Consider the following 21,841-nt stretch of genomic DNA (forward strand, 5'->3'; position numbering starts at 1 on the left):
CTGGGGCGAGTTCAACCCTGCTTGGTACCAGGGTTGAAAATCTTATCCCAGGGGCGAGAACTGTAGTGTGAAACGAGCAGGGGTGAGTTCCCTTGGGGTGCAAGCATCAGAGGGTTGAAGAAGACTCTGAAGTTTGATGTAATTGCAACAATTCATCTGAAAATACGGTACATTGTGTACAATGTGCACTTTATTTGTGGCTTTTCGATCGACGAAAATCCTGCCGAAAGCTCGTAAAAGTGGACCGCAAGTTGTAAAAAATTGAATAAAAACGTCGGTTAAATTTACCTTAATTTCTTGACATGTAAAAAAAAACACACAGGGTTTTGTTCCTTCCGTTTCTTATTTGGATAAGAAACAGTGATTGATATTAAGCCTCATTCCTGTTTTCTCTGCATCGGAGACCACAAACATCGCGCTTAGCATAGAAAACCTGCTAACCATAGAGATTGTCAGCTTAGCAAAAAACGGTTACCAGCTAAAATGCCATGCACTGCATATTGCCCGTGGCCGGTTCTCATCGGATTCGTGCTTAACAGTTCCATGATTACTGAGTCCACTTGCCAACTTCGACAAAATTTGAGACCTCAAGAAATAATCATGCAAGCTATTGAGAATATCCTTGCGGATTTGTTTATAAAATCGGGGCACCACGGACAAAAAGGGGGTCGATCAGAATTCACAATTTGCCGAATACCAGGGAAACTCAAAGAGGTCAGCAAATTTTTATCTTTATATGCTGCACACCAGTTTTGTTTTTCAACTCGCATCCGAATGCCATTTTTTTTCATTGTTACAGGGATGAGTCAAATGCATATTTATTACACACTTTGTGAAACCATTTTTAATTCACTTGTAGTTCCCGATGATCATCTTTTGGAACATTTTTTGTTTAAGTTTAAGACAATTGAAATGGTGATCTTATCTTTAATATCCGGTGTGCTTTATTTTGGACACCTTTTTGGGGAGGGTTCACACTTTTTCCATTTATTTTTGCATCAGATTTTCTTCATTTAGAGACTTCAAATTAAAGGAATACATTCAAAGCACGGAACTAATGTAAAAGGAAAGGATGCAGTGCGAACACTTTGAACAAAAACTTGAGGATTGTACTTCACAAGTCGTAACGTCTTCGTTTTCTGAGCTCATTGTCTTTGACTTCAGTGATCATTATTCCATCAATGATAATTGATAATGCCGTAAACTCTTGGGCAAGTCCAAGATTTTGTGCAAAATATATCCCATACGTAACAAAAGTTTCACCCTCTAAGATATTCAGGGATTTCAGTGGTTTTTTTTAATTCTACTGTTGGGCATTTGCAAAGAGAATACCCACAAGAATTTTTATGGTATTTGTCTTTGCGATGATTATGAAATTAAAGAAAACATGGCGTTACGAATGGGATAGAAAGTGGACCTTTTCTTGGACCTTTTCCTCTCAATGTCTTCTTTCCTTAACTGAAATATTCAACTCTACAGTCTTCTATATAATAATTCTCTTCTTGTCTTTTCCATACTAAAACGCTCTCCACATTGGAATGTTTTTTGTGTGTCTTTTTAGCAATTATTATCAATGTCAGAAAAGCTGATATGGGGTCATTCCGTGTCGAATCATCCAAAAAATTGGAAGTTTCTTAAACATTTCTATACATGTACACATTTCAGAGACAAAAAAAATTCCCTGCTTTAAATCCACTAGTACATCGCATAGGAATATCACATTTTGTAACAAGTATGCCAACTTTGAGATGAGCTAGAAACCAAACAAAACAATATTCTACCTCCACTTTTTGGATATTTTGTAGCAAATATGTTGGGGTATTATTTTCATCCAAGTTCCTCTCAAGGTCACGTGATCCAAATTTAAAGTAAGATCAAAATTTTGTCATACTTCAAATTGCTCCAGCCTGAAAAATATTGGTAAATTTGGATTTCTTATGATGTAACCTTTCCAAGAAACAAAGATTAACAAATTTGGCCCACGGGTTATGGAGATATGGTCGTTTGAAAATTGGCGGCCACGCTCATTTCGTCCAAAAAAACCAAAAATGGCGGGCGGTAGTGCGAAAAACCATTGGTCTGATTGATCTGATTGAGTTCAGCTTTTTCAGCCAAAATTACCCCATACACTAAATATGAACCAATTTGAGGGGGGTCGCGTTTCATCCATTGGGTGTATTGACACGGAATGACCCTGTAGATTACCAGTCACAAATAGTACATCACATAACACAGTAACCTTGGCTGGTAACCCATTTCTGCTGAAGCAAATATTTTCTGTGCTGCAGCAATTTTCTGTGCGGACCAACTCCGTGAAATTGGGCCGGCAGTCGATTGCAATTCTCCAAAGTTTTTGTGTCAATTCAGAGGAACAAGTGTAGCATTTTGACCAATGTAAAAAAAAATGGGGGAAATGTGTGCTTAAATTTAGCCATCATGTTGGCTGTCAACAGTTTTTGGGTTGGAAAAAATGGAAAAAAGGCTTTTGTTTTTTGATTTATGCCGTTGAATAATATAACATTTGTGATTGAATTCAATTTCAGTAGTTAACTTGCTTAGAAGTAGCTCCAATTTGAATAGTTGTCTACCTCAACTTACAGCCTGCAACTGAAAATGTCATGCACTAATGTTTACGTAGCATGCGTGAAGAATAAATCCATGCTGTCCAGACACATAGTACGTTATTACGATCTGATACACCGTGCCCTCTGGAGACATGCACACAATAGGGAACAAAAGATTGTGTACGTCTCCACAGGGCAATTTCTATAGATGAATACGTCTCCACAAGGTTTTCACGAAATAGATATATGGATTTTACTCACAAACTAGGAATTTCCAAGGTAGGTTGATCTGTCACAAATGGAAGAGTTTTAGAAAAGGGATATTAAGTCCGAATTTCAGCCAAGGAAATTAATTCTGGTTAAAATAAGAGCATTTTGAAACTACACTTTCAAACTCGAAAACTTTACTTCACGAGATTGACGAGAACAAAGAAACGTCTCTCCAAGGATACAAATTTCAGTATGCGTGTTCTTATGGTTCGGACATTGTTGTAAAAACATCGTCAAAAGTTTCGAAATATGCTTTGGAAAATTTGCGAAGTTGGGAACAGATATTTTTAAAACAAGGGCTAAGTCGAGTTATCAAGGTTGTATTGTGGTGCATGCCTGGTGATTTCTTACATTAAAATTCTGGTAGATTTTATATTCATTTCAATGTGCGTAGGTAATAATGCCAGCATATGTGATGATGATTTTGAATGAATGGAAGTTTTGTCGGTCAAAAAGTCTGGGGAATGTTAATCTTTTGGCGAAACTTCATGACCCAGTTTTGCTCTAGTGCCAAAAAATAGTGGACTCTACCATCCAGAGAGTAGATGTATTATCAAAATAATTGCAAGGGGAAAAGGGCACTTGTTAAAGATATGGTATATACCAAGGCAAGTTAACTTTTGATGATAGAACATCCTTTAAAAAAAAGACTGTTTCGGTATGAAGAGGTAAAACAAAGTCCCCAATATTTGAAGAAATTTTAAAAAGTAGAAATTATCAGATGAAAATCTGCGAAATGGACATTATATATTATGGCGTTCTGTATACATTTCTGGTTCGACAAGACATTTTATGACAAGTAGATAAGACACTGCTCGTTGGGTATGTATTATTGAATACATTTAAGATTTCTGTATTAGTGAAGAATCTGGAAATGCATGATTGTAAATAATGTAAAGATTTGCTATATGAAAAAAAAAATAGTAAAAGCATTACAGCTATTTTTTTTTGCTTAAAAAAGCAGACTTAAAAACCCAAAGATTATTTCTTTCTGTTATTTTGCAAGAGAAGTTTACTCAGAAATTTGGTTGGGATTTATGTTGGGATATTGACTCAAATTTGTTGCTTTGAATTTTTTTGCCAAACTGTCATTGGGAAAATGTTATCGTTTGTCACAATTTGTGTTAGGGTTATATTTTTGTGGGAATGCATTTTTTTGCTAAAAATGCTTCGGAATTTGGTTTTGTTTTGGGTGCATTTGGAATGTGCCTTTTCAGTTCTATTTTTGTTTGGGTGAGTGTCACCAACGTTTTGATTTAAAATCACAAATAAATAACTGAAAGCACTCGGCTGAATATTGCTTTTTTTTTTTTTCTGGCAGTGTTTTCAATTTTAGAATGGTTTGTATCATGCTCAATATTAAAAAAAAGAAGATTTTTTGGTAATAAATCATGTAAAATAATATGTAAGTGTGCGTAGTGCATTTTTTCTTTCCATAGTGAGCACATTGGTTTCAGTATTTTAATGTGGGCCCCTTTCCCAACACATTCAAACTTTTTCCGCCGTCCGATGTTTGTTTAATATTGTTTAAAACTATAGTTGCCCCTCCCCCGGAACATGATGTCCCCGCCCCAAGTATAGGCACAGTGTTCTTATTTCTCCATACCCCAATCAAGGTACTTTTACTCGAGTGGCTAGAAATATCCCGTTTGGGGTGGTTTAATCAACACTGCTGGTACCCGGTACTATAATTATGCCTACACGTAGACTGCGCCTGTGAATATCGCAATTTGTCGACCAGCGTCAGGCTAGTCTGAGTGCACAAGTACAACGTCGAAGCGTAAGGTGCTGCAGCTGAACAAAAAGATTGAAAAAAATCATGATGGCAAGTGCTATGGAACTCCTAGAAGCTGCGACAAATCATGAAAATGGCGATTTTAAAGAGGTAAAAGTGAAGTTGAGTGTCTTGTACTTGTAGTTGTACCATTCTTGAAGTTTATATTGGAGGATATTTTTACCTTAAACGGCCACGACAGATCGCGTTTTTATTGCCGACTTGTGTCGGGGATCGGCCATTTTGTTATTTAAGGCAGTGGATATTTAGCCGGATCCGGCATTCTGTTAGTAAACGATATTTTGCCGGACAGGCACTGAACATGCGCAGTGACTGTAGTATCCAGACGCTACTTCAGCGGGTTATGTACAATGTCTATTGAGTGTCAAGAATTTTTTGAAGCATTTCCAATTTTGTTAATAATATTTGGAAATTTTTCTTGTCTCTCCATAGACTTTGTACACAACCGCTGAAGTGGCGTCTGGAGAACTACATTCTTTCCGGCCTATGCTTTAAATCATCCTTTTTTCATGAAGTAATTGTCCAGCTTTGTTAACATTTTGAAGCTTTTCTGAGATGTTTGTTTTCATCTAAAATAGATGAAAAAATAAATATTCATTATTTTCGAACAAGATTAAAAACAAAACTTTCTCAATCAAAATGCATAAGTTGTACAACTTGTGAAAAAAAAAAAATTGGCATAATGACGAAAAAATTACTGAAATCATTATTTTTCTATCAGAACTCTGGGTCAGCTTCAGGTGACTCTGCCTCATTGCTCGGGGAGCCGTCACCGAAGAAGATCAAAGTGGAGGCAGGAGCATCAGGAGCAGCAGTGGTCGTCAAAACCGAAGGTAGGGCCTGATTATCCCGGGGGCTTTCCTGCTGGCATAGCTTGCACAACGTCAGTTGCTTGGATACATATCAACAATATTTTGTATTTCCGTCAACGATTACATTGTAGAACCCTCACTCACCCATTGGTTTACTTGAACAAGTACTCGCTCGGCAGTCGCATAGAGAGGGTTAGTGGTTCACTATATGCTACAGATTTGTGTGCATTCAGGATAAAATTTGTCCTGCCAATTTCATTTTCATGCCATATATACGTGAACCAGTGCGCACGCCAACTGCAGTTCAAAAGTGCGTTAATAATTGTGAAATATTTTAACAAACAAGAAGTTGTTGATATGTATTCATAATGAAAACGTAGCTCTGCTGTTGAACCGTAATTTCTCGACTGCATTTAGGCAAATGTCATGCATAGACCCTTTACGTTTTTTACAGATTTCGGTAAAATTTAGTGAAGGTCAATTTAGAAAATAAAAGTTGCACGCACAAGTGAGATTTTTCCTTGAAAATGCGCTGAAAAACAGGAAATTTTGCATGCACAGGCAAAATTTTACATGTACAGGGCCGAAGTTACATGCATCTGTGCATGTAAAATCCCTCTAAATCGACCACTGATGTCTGTGAAGCTTTCTCTTCAAAAAAACTCAAAAACGAATGGAAGATTTTTTTCTGTCAACATTTCTGGAATCTGTGGGGCAGAAAAGGGTCTATGATAAAGTTTTAGTTGAGGCTTTACTTTGACGTTGTGCAAGTTTTGCTATGAGAAAGCCCCAAATTGATACCTTTGTTGTGTACAATAAAAGTAGGCAGCATGTCTGTAAATTAAATAATAAGCAAAATAAAAATGTTCTTAAATTGTTTAAAATAGGGTTTGACATTCCAAATTGAAAAATCATAAAAGTTTGCATGTACTGTAAAAATAATACACGTTTTTCTAACAAACTGTTTTTTTTACACAGCTTCCAAAAATTTCCCCATAACCAATGTGTAACTTTCACAAATTTTTCCTTTTTTTTGTTTCTTGTCTGTGTTCTGAGTTTCTTTATTGCAGGGAGGATGCGATCGGCAAACTTAACTTGGCCCAGCTTTGCTCGGCAAGAAACCAAAGGGACTTGCTTTGCATTCTAAATCTGGTATCTTGTGATTTTGAGAGTGTCGTGTGATTAGATACGTGTAGTTGGCGTTGCATTATGGCGGCGATTGTCCTTACAATTCACAGAAGAATTCCAAAAATAATAATATATAATTCAGGGCAACAAAATCAATTTAATAGTTTCTTGTTTATTGAGTAGTCCAAGACGGAATACTACACCAATAATGATTTCACAGAAAATTTTCTGCAATTTCGATCGTGGCAAAAAATTATGAAATTAAAAAAGGGCTAGACAGTTTCAATAATATGTTTTCTTGGATCACTTTCTGCATGAGGCAATAATTTCATTCCTGAAATTTGCTCAATGTACTAAAATTGTAGAAGAAATTGTATTGGGTTATTTATCAACGAGGGTGTTTTTTTTCCATTGAGAAAGCAGATGTGCATATATTTTATTTCTTTTTTTTCTCCCCTGTTGTTTTGGATTTGGGATTGTTCCCCCCGGTTTTGTTGGGGGAAAACCTGTCGTTTTTGTACTTTTCCTTTTTCAGAATGCGGCACAAATCTGAATGCTGGGCCCGAGTGACTCCAATTGGATTGTGCCCTGGTTTGTTCTGAGTGTTGCTTAGGGATTGACTTGTAACTAGTCGTAGGGGAAATGATCGTTGGAATTTTTATCTTTTTGGTGTGGATACCAACTTTTCTATAGTCATCCAGATCGGCACAAAAACCTGAAACAAACGAAGGGAAAAAATCCACCTGCAAAAAAAATTGGAAACCTGGCAGATTCTAGAACTGTACCGAATATTTGAATATTCAATCATTTTACTGCATATTCTTAAAGCTTTTACCAGTTCAAATTTATGAAAGAACAACCTACATTTTCGTAGGTACAACGACAGTGACATTTGTACAAAATGTTGCAAACTGACGCCACTTCAGCAGTTGTGTACAAAGTCTATGGAGAGTCAAGGAAATTTTTTAAGTACTTCCTAACAAAATTGGAAATGTTTCTCAATCCCAGATTCATGTCTTATCATCATTTTTGCAATGACTGACCTTCATTGAGATGATATATGAAGAAAAAAGATGCGTCAAGTTGCAACATTTTTTCCGTGATGTTTTTTATAAATGTAAAAGTTGCGGCGTTTTATTGTCAGACGCCACTGTTTTTCGACGGCGACAAAAACTTTGTCGACACCGATTCTTTGTTGTCATCTTATTTGAAGGCTAAAACCCTTGACAGTTACATGTATAAAATGCTTACTGCAAAACGTTCCAGCTCACAAATTTTACCCAGCGCACTTTGCGTGCAACAATTGATGGGGGCGGAACGCAGTAGCAGCTAGCGTGTGTAAATTTGATCGGCGAGTTACGAATATTCGAATATTCGGTCAAAGGCAGTTTCGAAAAATCGAATACTAAATTATTCGAAAAAGACAGCCCTAGCAGATTCAACTTAGCAGAATTTCTTCTTACGTCAGTATTCCATTTGAACACAGGTGTTTAAATCGATTTCAAATATTTCATTAAAAAGTTAAAAGTGAGTGACATCAACACGCCTTTGTATAATGCTGCTGAATTAATAAATATTTGTATTTACTGGTACGTGGGAAGCTTAGAAGTTTTTTTAATCATTCCATGAAGAGTTTTCTTCCGACAATCTCACATCATAACATAACCATTCCCTAGCAATGTGTTTTTCGCCTCCCCCTGCTTATTTTGCAGACTCTTCGTCAGTCGTTCCACGAAGTGGTCGTCAGACTTAAGCAACTGTAACGACACCATACTCAGACAACTTTCTCTTTTTTTTCTCTCTCTCATTATTTATTCTCCCCTTACAGGTCATTCCCAACAGCAAAATTAGCGAAGACTTTTATCAAGTCTGATCAGGTTGTATTGATCCAGAGACAAACAAAAAGTGGCGTCTTTTTCTAAAACTCCAAATTGCTCATCGTTCATTCGGAGCACCCAATGTGGTCCAAGTTTTGTGGTCCAAGTTTTAAGACAAGAAAAATTATGGGGAAGAAGTGAAAAAAGGGAGTAACTTTCTTTGCATTTTCAGGTTTGGGGGAGGGGGAAGCTGGATTTTGGTAATTGATTTTGAACTTGTAGTCCATCCTTTTGTGAAAGGTGTACTTGGTGTGATCATGAACTACATGTACTTTTTGACAAAATGGAAATGTGACAGTATCAAGTAGTTCAGGTAGTTCAATGGGAAAAACTGATCTGACACACAAAAAATGTTCACAGTGTAATGAAATGATTTGGCGTAATGCGTTTTTCTCTTCCTGTCTTTTTTGTTCTCTTTTTGTGCATTCATGAGATCTTGTCAAGGACCCGCGATGTCAACTGAAAACCAACAGTGGTTGGCACTGAGTGTGACCAGTGGAACGTCGTAATTCAAATCAAAGCAGACCAATTTCTGTATACTCGGCTTAAATCAGATTTCATTTGACATGTTACCCCTAATTATTTCGAGTTGTTTGAATAGGTACACCCCTGTTAACCTAGTACATGTCTAAGGCATTGTGGTCACTTCTTCCTAAACTTTTGTTTCATAAAAACTGTCGATTTTCAAGTTTGGTTTTATAAGATTCAGGAATCAATGCCATACAGTATAGCGCAAACTACACCAAACCCTAACCTTCTCAAATCCTCCAAAATCCTCCTTGCATATGTGAAGGATTTCAAAGGATTGAGGCTATGGCAAAAATTGTGGGGCTGACTTTGGATGATGCACTGTGCCAAGGTCTTAGGCCGGACCTTGTGTTGTTTACGCTCGGCCGTGCATAAATTTAGGCTTAGATAATACCTGAAATCATCGATACTGCTTCTGGATATTATCCGCACTGCCTCAACATATCAAAAGTGATTGTTGTTGGGTTTTGCAGGCTTGACTCGGTTTTCACCACTCCAAAGATCGAATGCAAGTAATAACAGAGGATTTTGGAGGATTGAGGCTGCATCCAATTTCTACATGGAGGTAGTTGGAGGATTTTACAGGATTGCGGGTTAGGGTCTAAAGAATACCCTTTTCATGATCAAAATCTGTACCCATTTACCATGTTTACAGCATTTAGCGTTTCTAGGTTTGATTTTTTTTTGTAGCTGGGGAAGACGGGTGGTGTGTTGGTGTCTTTAAGACAAACAGGCAGACAAATTGTGCATCGTTGTCACAAGGAAAATGCATCTTTGTCTAAAATTGCATGTACCACTTGAGAAGAGAAGGGAAAAAAATGTGTACGGCTTTATGTAGTACCCTGTCCAACAGATGTAAAGTGATTGTAAGTTTCAATATTCACGAGTAGATAATCGGAATGAAGAGGGTCCAAGAACCTTAAGTTGGAATTTGATGTTGTCAATGATAGGAAGTAACCAAAGTTCTTGAATGGCCTGTCCATTGATTACAAGTAGTAACTGCAAGTGTAAAGTTTAAAGCGTTTCTGCTATGTCTTTCAAAACTACCTGAAAGTGTGTAGCATTTGAACGCGTCAGACACGGATTCACGCTTAATGTGTTCTGACGCAAATTGGTTGACATTGATTGAATCAGCTTTTGTACACATTTCCCCATTAGGGCCTTAAGCCAAGCTCCGCAAAACTAACCGTTCCGTTTTTTTCTCCCCCATTCCGTTCTCTGTTCCTCCCTCTTATTTTTGTCTCTCTCTCTTTTTTCTCTCTCTCTCTGCATTTTGTGTATTTTGAAGATTTCAGTTTACGCAGAGTACCACACGTACACACTCACACAAACGGCCCTGCCTTCATGATACTGTAGTTTACCGCCTGGCCTTGTGTGGCTAGAGGTCGCCATGGCAATTGTTACCATGGCAACACCGCCATCCTTTATGACAGCGACCGTGGTAAACAGCATTATAGTAGTTGTTCTGTTTCTTCCTCGATGTCGGCCCCTGCAAATCGTCTGACTTGTCAGAACTTGTTTTAACAGCAACACCTCTAGGCCATCTATACCCAACTTACCAATGCATTGAACACAGCTTTTTATGTCCACAAAGTTCATAATTTTCATATTTACACATGGAGTAGAAAGATGGGGATGTAACAGCTATTTTCAGTACACATGTTACTTACTGTTACTAGGGTGTCACTTGAAAACCCATGTGAATAGTGCAGATGTGATATTTACCGTCATTCTGCGCATCTGTTTGATGCCCTCATTTGATACCATTAAAACAAAGGTGTATTTTTAAAATGGAAAAGTTTTAAATTGCATATAGTTGAAACAATATATTAATTTAAAAAGTAGTAAAAGTAACAATTCCTCACTCAAAATCAATGTCATGATTTGAAAGTATTACCATACTCATTCAAGAAATCTTGCATGTGTAGACTTCTACAAACATAAATCTAACATGTAGGATGTAGGCGCAAAACCTCGCCAATCTTTGACCCTCTGACACCACTGGTTCTCTTTCACCACCTTGACCCCTCGCAGCGACCCGAAGCCCTTCCCCCATGATGGTGATGGCCGAACAGATGGGTCCCGTCCTGGCCGGTCCGGGGGCCAAGAAAGAGCTGATGATGGGCGGTATGGTCAAACTCACCCCCGACCAGCAGGAGGCGCTGAACAGGGCCAAGAAGTACGCCATGGAGCAGAACATCAAAAGTGTTCTGGTCAAACAGACCTTGGCCCACCAGCAACAGGTGAGGCCCCGCCTACTTTGCTTAGTCCCACCCACTTTTACTGTCCCCACCCACTTTCATAGTCCTGCCTAGGTTTTAATAGTCGTAGGTGCAAGAGATATACCATGGAGCAGAACATCAAGAGGTTGCTGGTCAAACACCTTGGCACACCAGCACTAGGTCAGGCCCCGCCTACTTTGTTTGGTCCCACCCACTTTTATTGTCCCCACCCACTTTCACCGTCCCCACCCACTTTCATAGTCCTGCCTAGGTTTTAATAGTTATAGGTGCCAGAGATATACCATGGAGCAGAACATCAAGAGGTTGCTGGTCAAACACCTTGCACACCAGCAACAGGTGAGGCCCCGCCTACTTTGCTTAGTCCCACCCACTTTTATTGTCCCCACCCATTTTCATAGTCCTGCCTGTGTTTAGTCCCTGACCCAAGAAGTATGCCATGGAGAAGGACATCAAGAGAGTGCTGGTCAAACAGACCCTGGCACACCAGCAACAGGTCAGGCCCCGCCTACTTTGTTAAGTCCCACCCACTTTTATTGTCCCCACCCATTTTCATAGTCCTGCCTGTGTTTAGTCCCTGACCCAAGAAGTATGCCATGGAGCAGGACATCAAGAGAGTGCTGGTCAAACAGACCCTGGCACACCAGCAACAGGTCAGGCCCCGCCTACTTTTTATAGTCCCCACCCACTTTTTTAATCCCCGCCCACTGCTTAAGCCCCTGAGCAACGACGTAGGCCATTGAGCAGAATGTTTTGAAAGTGCTGGTCAAACACACCCTCGCACACCAGGAACACGTCAGGCCCCGCTACTATTTCATAGTCCGTGCCAACCGTTAGTCCCCACCAAATTGTTCAGTTCCTTGCCCACTTGTTTTTTCTCCGCCCACTTCTTGATTTCCTGCCCACTTGCTAAAACCCCGCCCATTTGTTTAGTAGAAACTGTCTATTTTTGTCTTCAAGAGCTTCATCTGTTCTTTCAAGACTTTTTCTCATTTTCTTCCCTGTTCAGCAAATGAGTTGTCTTTGAATTTTCATCCAGCACAAGCGAATGATCTCCTTCTTGTCTCGCCTCTAGTTTATCCTGAATTTCTTCCCATTTGTCTGTCCCATCCAGCAGATGAGTAATTCAGGAATGTCACTCAACTCCCTCTCTTGCCTCACATCTATTTTTTGTTCATAACCTTTTTATCCCCCAGGCTTTCAAGCCAGACAGGGGGATATTGCAATCGCGTATTCCTTCTGTTTGTCGGCGTTTGCGTGACTACAAATTTGTATCCTTGTGGAGACACACACACAATAGGGAACAAAACATTGTAAAGGTCTCCACAGGGCAATTTCTATAGATGAATAGGTCTCCACAAGGATTTCACAAAATAGATATATGAGTTTTACTCAAAAACTAGGAATTTCCAAGGTGGGTTGATCTGTCGCAAATGGAAGAGTTTTAGAAAAGGGATATTAAGTCCAAATTTCAGCCAAGGAAATTAATTCTGGTTAAAATAAGAGCATTTTGAAACTTCACTTTCAAAATTGAACACTTTACTACACGAGAACAAAGGAATGTCTCCACAAGGATACAAATTTGAGAATGGGTGGGTGTGCATGTGGGTGTGTGAATTCCATTTCACTGTCAAGTTCAGTCATCAATCTCAACCAAACCTGAAAGGTGGTCTGTGGAGAGAAGGCCTACATAAAAACAATCCTTTCCAATATGGATATTTACGAGGTCTCAGGAGAGATACTAATGACTCTAACATATGTTATTCCGGTGTCTCACCGAAACTCTCCATTCAACCCAAACTCCCCATTCAACTTAGAACTGGTACCTGCCAGGTGGACAATCAAGGTCGTCACTGGAAATTGTCCTTACTAACTGCCTGTTCATGTTTACAAACTGCCAGGATACCAGGGGGATCGCGCAAGTGTTACTTGAAGTATTTTTTTTCCATTTTTTAAACCCCGTCCAGCAAATGAGCAACCTCCAGATGGCAGCCCAGCGCCAGCGAGCCATCGCCCTCATGTGTCGCGTCTACGTGGGCTCAATCAGCTTCGAGCTGCGGGAGGACACGGTCCGCCAGGCCTTCAACCCCTTCGGCCCCATCAAGAGCATCAACATGTCCTGGGATCCCATCACCATGAAGCACAAAGGGTTCGCCTTCGTGGAGTACGACTTGCCCGAGGCGGCCCAGCTGGCCCTGGAACAGATGAACGGGGTCATGATTGGTGGACGTAACATCAAGGTTGGTATACTTCAAACACCAATTCTTCCCAATCCTTCAACACTTTAAGATCTGTAGGAGTTTGTAGGATGATGTAGGATTTTGTAGGATGTTGTAGGATTTTGTAGGATGTTGTAGAATTTAAAGAATTTGAAGGGTTTTGTAGGGTTTGTAAAAGGTAAAACCCAGCCAATATGACTTTACACATGGGGTTTATGCCCTTTGAAACTAGGAGTATGAAGAATGTGGCATTGTTCTTATGCACAGAGGAGTATTTTTGAGGGATTTATAACCCAAACACTTCCAAATCCTTCGAAATCCATTGTTTAGAAAGATTTTGTAGGATTAAGGAAATTATGACTCTCTCTTTCAGGTTGGTCGGCCAAGCAACATGCCCCAGGCTCAGCCCGTCGTGGATCAACTCATGGAGGAATCCAAGAATCATCCTCGCATCTACGTCGCCTCCATCCATGGCGATCTCTCCACAGAAGACATCAAAAGGTGGGGCTAGAATTAGTTCAGGACCTCTGTGAAACATGGAGTACTCATATGTAGGGTCGATATTTGCCCAAAGTGACTTCTCTTAGTTTTGCACAGCCCTCCAGTATCTACACTTACAATTTTTAATGATAATAATAAGAAGAAGCAGAAACAGTAGGGGGACTTCAGACATTTGAGGTCAAAGGTCATCTAGGGGTCAAATGAGGTCATTGTTGTTTTTGGTTAGATACACTGAGAGGTGTGCTTACTAACTTACTGTATAAATACTGCCAACATGCCAGGGGGATCGCGCAAGTTTAACTTGCAGTATTCTTAGCTGAATTTGAACACCAATGTCTTGTGAATTTGGTTTATAATTTTGTAACAAATCATAATATGTAGCTAATCATGTAGAATTGAATATTTAAAGTGAACATAACTCATGCTTGTTTATTTTCTTACGGTTATTGCAGTGTCTTTGAAGCTTTTGGAAAGATCTTAAGCTGCGCTCTGCCCTTGGACTCTGCCACAAGCAAACACAAGTAAGTGACATTTGTGTTTGTTTTCCAACACTGCTATTTCCAGCAATATTGTGTAATTTATACTATGGTACATGTTGCACTTTGATCAGATATTAAATTCTGTGTTGAAAAGTGACAGGATATTTAGGATTTAAGATCAGAACATTCTTAAAAGTATTGAAGTTGAGAGCGCTGTGGTCCAATGGTTACGGTGTTCGACTCATGTGCCATGGTACGTGGGTTTGAACCCTGACAGGGAACGTGTGCTTGTGTTCTTGGGCAAGACACTTAACTACAATTGCCTCTCTCCACCTAGGAGTAATGGGTACCTGTGAAGGTAGAGACCAGAATGCACTGATCTTGAGCTGCTGCAAAAAACTGGTCTCATGGGTAATAATCGTGAAGCCCTTTGAGACCTTTGGTATAAAGAGCTATATAAGCACCACATTATTAATATTATTATTATTTTTCCATTTTTCCATTAGCACCTGTATTCACAGTGTTCATTTAAAGAGTGCTCAGGCAAGGTAGGGCGGTACAGGGAGAAACTGGCAGGGTCGTCTTTAGGCCGTTCAGGGACTTGTTAATTACAATAAGTCAAAACAGAAACTGCTCTTTTTTTTTCATATATTTTGCTCACTTCATTTTGTTCTGTCCTCCACAGAGGGTACGCCTTCATTGAGTACGAGACAATGCAGTCGGCCCAGGACGCCATAGCGTCAATGAACCTGTTTGATCTCGGGGGACAGTATCTCCGAGTGGGTCGGGTAAGTAGACTGTGAACACCCTGACCAGGACCCAATGTCATGGCACTGCTAACCACAGAATTCCGCGCCTACGATCACCAGTTTATGCCAACAGCGCTAACAGAAAACTCCTGTGCAAACCCTGTAGGCACAGAATCCTTTACCGTATGTACGCATGCGCAGAAGCCGAAATTCCTTGCTAACCTGTGAAATACGCTTACCGTAAGCACGGATTATTCTGCTACAGTAAGCAGGAATTTTTCATTAAGAGCCAAGAAATTGGGCTCAGATTCCATGGAGCTGCTGAGTGTGGAAATATGCTAAGCACGGCAAATATTTGCTTAGCAAAAGCAGGTTACCAGCTCGATTGCCATATATTGTATATTGCCTATGGCTGGTTCTCCGCTGATATTCGCTTAGCACAAAAAAATTGTTAAGCGATATTTTCTGCAGAGCAGTGCCATGACATTGGGCTAAAACAATTTACGAATATACAATTTACAGGATACAGTGCAGAAGCGTATAGACCCCTCTCAGAGACGGCCATCTTCGAAGGAAAATTACAACTTCATACTCAACGCCATCAGGTGTATGTACGCGCAGTATGCAAAATATTCTAAACACACACGTGTGTTGCTCACAATTTCTTCGAAATACGGCACAGCTGATGTGCATTATGAAAATTCGACTCTGACAATGCCGATGACAATCTGTAGCTTTTAATTTTCTCTTGTACATGTAGCCCTGTACCTGGAGTGGCTTTTTGCCTTGTTCAGGGTGATTGTGCATTTAAAGAAACGGGTCACTCCTTGTTTTTTTTAATGGTTCTAATATTATTTTTTTGTTGCTGACATAGTCAATCACACCACCCTTGACGCACATCCCGACACCAACGACACAAGGAGGGCTACCCCCAGCTGCAGCCGTAGCCGCTGCTGCAGCCACAGCCAAGATACAGGTCAGAAAGGAGCCTTCATAGATGTCTGTTTTCAATTAAAGCTATAGTCCATCATTTGCAGCCATCCGAAAAGTAACTGGCGTAATTATTGTTGAAAAACAAACTTGGTTGAAAGATAGTAAGGGGACTAAACTCCCTGTGAAATTATTCTTTCTGGGAAGCTGTCATTTTGAAGTAATCAACGAAAGAAGGCATTTCCAACGGTGATTCCTTAAGAAGCACCGTAGGAAAATTTAAATTAGTAGTTCGTTTTGTTATTCAGCGCAGCGCGCACAAGTATTGGAACGACGCACACGCGCGCGCGGTTGTTATAATTCGTCGGATCAGTGCGCGACGTCGCGTATAGCTGCAATTCAAAACAATTCAAAACATGATTCAGTAACTTTTGATTTGAAATTGAGATCTTAGAATGCTGTTTTTCTCGGAATATACAGCTGAAGCTGAGCTGAAACTTCATCAAGTAAGTTGTTCAGTATCCTTCATTAGATTTTGAACACGTTTGTTGCTTCAAACGAACACAATGCACTAATTACAAATGATGGACTATAGCTTTAACCCTAACTCCCCAGCTACTAGGAACCGCACCCATTCAGGCAAATTCTAACACCTACATGTGAAATCCTACACACACACACTGTTGGACTTAGTTTCTGGAGGTATGCCAACCCCAGTGTAAAAGACCATCAGTTTAGGGGTACTGTACCTATCCCAACAGATTAAAACAAAACCTGCTGTTGAACTTTGATGGGTTGAGTTCGGTTAGGGTTAAAGCAGCTTGTTAAAACAGGGTTTTTCAGACGAATGTCTGGATTTTTGGTGTTGTCTTCTTTTTGTTTTGTTTTAAAATAGTTTATCAAAAAAATTGGCTGGCTTGCTCTGAAACTGAAGAAACAGAAAGAGAGAAAACAAGGAATAAATTAGTCAGGTTTGTTGTAGCGGAGAAAACCTTGGAACAATATTTCCAAGAAAACTTGCAAAATCGGACAGGGGCTGAAAACCTTATCCACATGTTGGCCGTGGTGGGATGTGAACCAGGGTCACTGAGGTGGAAGACGAGGAAAGAATAGCTGTGCCAGCCTGACTCTTATCTAGGTGCAAGTAGTTAAAAAAAAACCTCCCAAAACGAATTTCAAATTAGTGTGTCATGCCCAACTCGCAGGACTAGCATAAGTTGCTCTGTTGATTTATTTTTGTTCCACAGGCCCTAGACGCAGTAGCAGCACCTTCAGCTGCAGCAGCAGCTGCTGCAGTCCTCAATCTTGCCCCCTCGACCATCGTCTCCCAGGCGGTGCCCGGAGCTGGCCTGCTGACGGCCCCGCAGCTGGGCCTTCTCAACATGCCCCAGGCCGTCATGGCTTCCAACGCGCCCGGCATCATCACTGGTGAGTCAAGATTTTATCGTCCTAGTTTCGAAGATTTTGTGCTTTGGAGACTCTCAACATTCGTGTATCACACTGTTGAAAAGCTGCAATGTTTCAGTTTGATGGCAGAGCATAAACATTAACCCTAACTCCCTTGGCCTTTTTGCCTTTTTGCTAGGATGTAGCCTCAATCCTGCAAAATCCTCCAATTGTCCTCGTGGAAAAATAGCATATAGCCTCAATCCTGCAAATTTCTCCATTATTTCGTGAATATGGTCTGTGGAGGGGTGACCACTGCGTGAATCCTGCTAAAATCCTGCGGCAGTGACTGTCAATATGTTGAGGCTTGGCCAGTGACATCCTGGAGCAGTGCAGAGGATTTCAAGCATAATCCAGGCCTATATTTATGCATGGCTGAGCAAAACAACACAAGGTCCGGCCCAGGACCTTGACAAAGTGCATCCTACGAAATCAGTAACGCACTTTTGCCATTTAACCTCAACCCTCCAAATTCCGCCACTTTGGCAAAGAGGATTTTGAAGGATTTAGGGCGGTTAGGGTTAATAGAATTTCCTATAAAATGGAATGTCACGTTGTTGACTGAATGTGCAAAAATCCATAGCGTGTATATGTGTGAGGAATATACCCAAGCCTGTGATTCACAGAAATATAGCAGGTTGACTGTAAACCCCAACCTGCATCATACGATCTGCATCCTACAGAGTCCCACAGATTCTATCAACGGGAACCCTACAACTAGCGAGGCAATAGTCTTTAGCTTGACAGTGTGTACACTATATATGATTGTAGCTATACATTAATATCTGGTAATGAAATTGCGGATTTCTCTAACGCGCCCATGGCACTCGCAAGCCTCAAGAAATCTGTAGAGAGAAAAAAATGGAGTATTGTCCAGATAAATATTCTTGGAATCCAGTAGGGACTTAAAATTTCAATGGATAGGATTCAAAACCTGGCGAGGAAAGTACCACTGTTCTTACCCGAATCTCTCAATGTCTACTTTATTTTTCTCGGATCGAATCAGGTGTGACCCCGATCCGGCCACCCATCCCCACCATCACCGTCACCACCTCCTCCTTAATGGTCAACCCGGCCCTGACCGCGGCCGCCGCCATCGTGGCCATGAGCCAGCAGCAGCAGCAGGTCAGCTACGCCACGGCCGCCATGAAGGCCGGTGCCCTGATCGTGGAATCGGCCGAGGACACCAAGAAGAAACTGGAGAACGAGCTGCCGCAGACCATCAGCGAGCAGGAGAACATGACGATATCGGGGACCAGCGCCAGGCACATGGTCATGCAGAAACTGCTCCGGAAAGCCGAGGTGAGCCCAACCTGGCCAAACACCCCTTTACCCCAGAACCTTCCCAACCCTGCCAGAATCTATCGACTGGCCTTTGCCAAATTTTTCTAGATCGGGGACTTTGGAGTCAAAGGTATAACTTTAAACTATTTGATTTAAAGGCTTCTGACTAGCATCCTCAAAGAAAGATATTGTCAAATTGGGAAACCGCTGGATGGCTCAATTGGTAGAGCAGCAAACCGGTAATATGGAGGTCCAAATCCCGTTCCAGTCAATTCCTTTTATTTTCACAGTAAAAACATTCCTATGGGATTGAAAGACAATGACAATATGCCTGAATTCTAATTCTTTTTTGTGCGAGGATGTTTGTATCCCCCTGGCTTTTAAGCTAAGAAAGGGGGATCTTGCGATAGTGTATTACTTCTGTGTGTATGTGTGTCCGTGTGTTCCATCTTAGGTAAACTGAAAAGTGCTGTCATATGAAAAGTCTGACTTCACTGTCAACCAAACTTGGTGACAATAATCTCTGGGTACGGGGACTTAAGATGACTTGAGACATTTGAGGTCAAAGGTCATCTAGGGGTCAAATGAGGTCATTGTCTATTTTGGTTAGGTACACTGAAAAAGTGTGCTTACTACCGGACTCTATAAATACTGCCAGCATGCCAGGGGGATCGCGCAAGTTTAACTTGCAGTATTTGCGTATCTAATTGTCACCCCATGTACATGTGCCTAAAAAGACGTTTCATATTTCTTTGGTTTTCAGTCGCGCGTGGTCATCCTGCGCAACATGGTAGGCAAGGAGGACTTGGACGACGACCTGGAAGGGGAAGTGACCGAGGAGTGCGGCAAGTTTGGCCAGGTCAACCGAGTGGTCATCTACCAGGAGAGACAAGGGGAGGAAGAGGACGCCGAGGTCATTGTGAAAATATTTGTCGAGTTCAGCGATCCCTCGGGTGAGTCAACCCCCCCCCCCCTTTTTTTTTGACCTATGTCCTATTTCATGTAGCTACTAAGCATTCACTTCGTCTGGAAGAAACTCTGCATTTGTCCCAGACATGTTCCGGGGAAATTTTCAATACAAAACATGGCCCATTTGAATGAGTGTCAGTAGACAACTTGAGCTAACTTGTTATAGATTGGCGCGTTCTGCCGCCTTACAAAAAAACACAATATTGATTAAAAGAAAAAAGAGCAAACGTGTCAAATCGTACCCTTGCGAAACTACTGACCGGAAAAACTAACAATTTCAAATGTCCCGCGCTGCAAATTTGTCGACCATCTCCCACAATGCACTCGGAAAAATGAACTCTCCATGGCAAACTCTCGGTGGCGCACTGCATTGGGAATCGCCCGAATTGTGACGGCCATAAAAGGTCCTGATGTTAGGATCCAGGCTGAAGTCTTTTAAGTTTTTTTCATGTGTTTGTTTACTCTTTTGTTTTCCAGAGGGAGAAGCAGCAATTGAAGCACTCAACGGCCGGTGGTTCGGTGGTCACATGGTCAGGGCGGAGTGCTACCCACAGTCCAAGTTTGACGCCAGCGATCTATCGGGTTGAAAGCGGCCAGCCATTATTCATAGCTTTTTTTTTTATAACAATTATGTAAAAAAAACAACCAACCAAATCTTCATTCAATGCCAGTTGTGCCATAGTCCCTGTGAAAACGTTTGCGAAAATTAAAAGTTAAATAATTATTTGGATTTGGGCTTCATTTTAGAAGACTTCTAAGCAAATTTAACTTGGTAAGCAAAATTTGTACGAGTACCAGTCAAATCAGTTAACGTTTCATTAAATTTTTGACTGGTATCCTGTTTCTTTCTATTTGCAGATTGTGCCTGTGCTAAGCACATGTGGTTCTTGTAAGCGTTTTTGTGTGCTGCTTGGCTTTTGAATCTTTGTGTACTTTATAATCATTTTGGTTCAATCATAAATGGTCATCATATATTTTCTTAAGCATAAAGTCTTGCTGGTGTTGAGCCACAAGGTGAAAGGTCAAGAAGTTTGAATGCTTAGCAAAAAGGAAAAATACGCTTACTGTCCACTAAACTTCTCCAATCTGGCCTTAAGGTTTGTGGATATGTAAAACATTTTTTTTCCAGTGCATTTTAAAATGACATTTGTTAGGTGTTGGGTTTGGGCAGGTAGATTTTCTTTTTTAAAAATGTTTTTTTTCATGCTTTTCATTTGTCATACGCTTACAAAAATTACCCAAATACCGTTCTATCCACTTTGGTATTTTACGCTTTGGGCCGTTTCACAGCACTTGCAAAAAAAAAAAAAAAATGGAAAAAATGTTGCAACCTGACGCAACTTCAGCGGTTGTGTACAAAGTCTATGGAGAGTCAAGAAAATTTTCTGAAGTATTTCCCGCTAACCAAATTGGAAATATTTCTCAGACCTTGATTCATGTCTTATCGTGATTTTTGCAATGAATGATCTTCATTGAGATGATATATGAAGAAAAAAGTGGTGTCAGGTTGCAACATTTTTTCTGAATAAATATATGAATGAAGCTGTACTTTATAGTGTCAAACAATTTACCGAAGAAACAACATTTACTCTTGAAGATTGGTGTAGTTTGGATCTAGAACTTGATTTCTTTTCTCCAAAATGTACAATTTGTACAAAAATGCTACGGTTTCCTGTATTCTGTCTAAAGTCCCTTTTTCCCCCGAGAAATCTGCCACATTTTCCCCTGTACAGTGTAAAGTTGTTTGTTCTTCAAATTTACGAGTTTTTGTTTAAAGTTTGGTAAACTCCCGCCAGTATAACTGAAAGATGTGTATTGTAATAAACTGATGTGTCACAACTATTTGAATGAGTGTATTTCGGTGTCGTATTTTTACTGTTTTGGTTTATTTTGAAGTTGCCTCAGGAAAAATTCGCTTCAAATGAAGCCAATCCGAGGAGAAAAACTGTGCCCAGCCACTATCGATCTCATGATGTGATGACGAAAGCTAGATGAAAATTGCATATTTCTGCTAGTTGCCTTTAATAATTCTGTTAGATTCAATACAAAT

The 21,841-nt window shown here is 40.4% G+C and overlaps 1 protein-coding gene across 2 annotated transcripts; it reads left to right on the plus strand.

Moving 5' to 3' along the window:
* Positions 1-4,603: 4,603 nt before the first annotated feature.
* On the plus strand, positions 4,604-21,639 carry LOC119720032 (poly(U)-binding-splicing factor PUF60-like). Of its 2 annotated transcripts, XM_038189537.1 has the most exons (12): positions 4,604-4,719; positions 5,351-5,462; positions 11,009-11,217; positions 13,182-13,454; positions 13,807-13,934; positions 14,387-14,455; positions 15,099-15,201; positions 16,037-16,138; positions 17,340-17,520; positions 18,545-18,840; positions 19,586-19,775; positions 20,269-21,639. In XM_038189537.1, exons 1-12 carry the CDS (start codon positions 4,654-4,656, stop codon positions 20,376-20,378), a joined length of 1,839 nt encoding a protein of 612 aa, XP_038045465.1. In that variant the 5' UTR covers positions 4,604-4,653; the 3' UTR covers positions 20,379-21,639. The 2 variants fall into 2 exon arrangements, with proteins under 2 accessions (XP_038045465.1, XP_038045466.1); XM_038189538.1 differs by lacking the exons at positions 4,604-4,719; positions 5,351-5,462 and adding an exon at positions 7,610-10,415 and having other exon boundaries at positions 20,269-20,378.
* The last annotated feature ends 202 nt before the right edge of the window (positions 21,640-21,841 follow it).

Source organism: Patiria miniata, unplaced genomic scaffold (genome assembly GCF_015706575.1).
Source record: "Patiria miniata isolate m_02_andy unplaced genomic scaffold, ASM1570657v1 HiC_scaffold_9, whole genome shotgun sequence".
NCBI classification, from domain to species: domain Eukaryota; kingdom Metazoa; phylum Echinodermata; class Asteroidea; order Valvatida; family Asterinidae; genus Patiria; species Patiria miniata.

What these genes read in the sequence shown, in the direction of transcription:
- LOC119720032 (XM_038189537.1), top strand. Translation starts at nt 4,654, where the DNA reads ATGATGGCAAGTGCTATGGAACTCCTAGAAGCTGCGACAAATCATGAA. An exon ending in AGTATCTCCGAGTGGGTCGG is followed by an intron (nt 15,202 to 16,036) that starts GTAAGTAGACTG and finishes TTGCTGACATAG; the next exon opens with TCAATCACACCACCCTTGAC. An exon ending in AACTGCTCCGGAAAGCCGAG is followed by an intron (nt 18,841 to 19,585) that starts GTGAGCCCAACC and finishes TTTGGTTTTCAG; the next exon opens with TCGCGCGTGGTCATCCTGCG.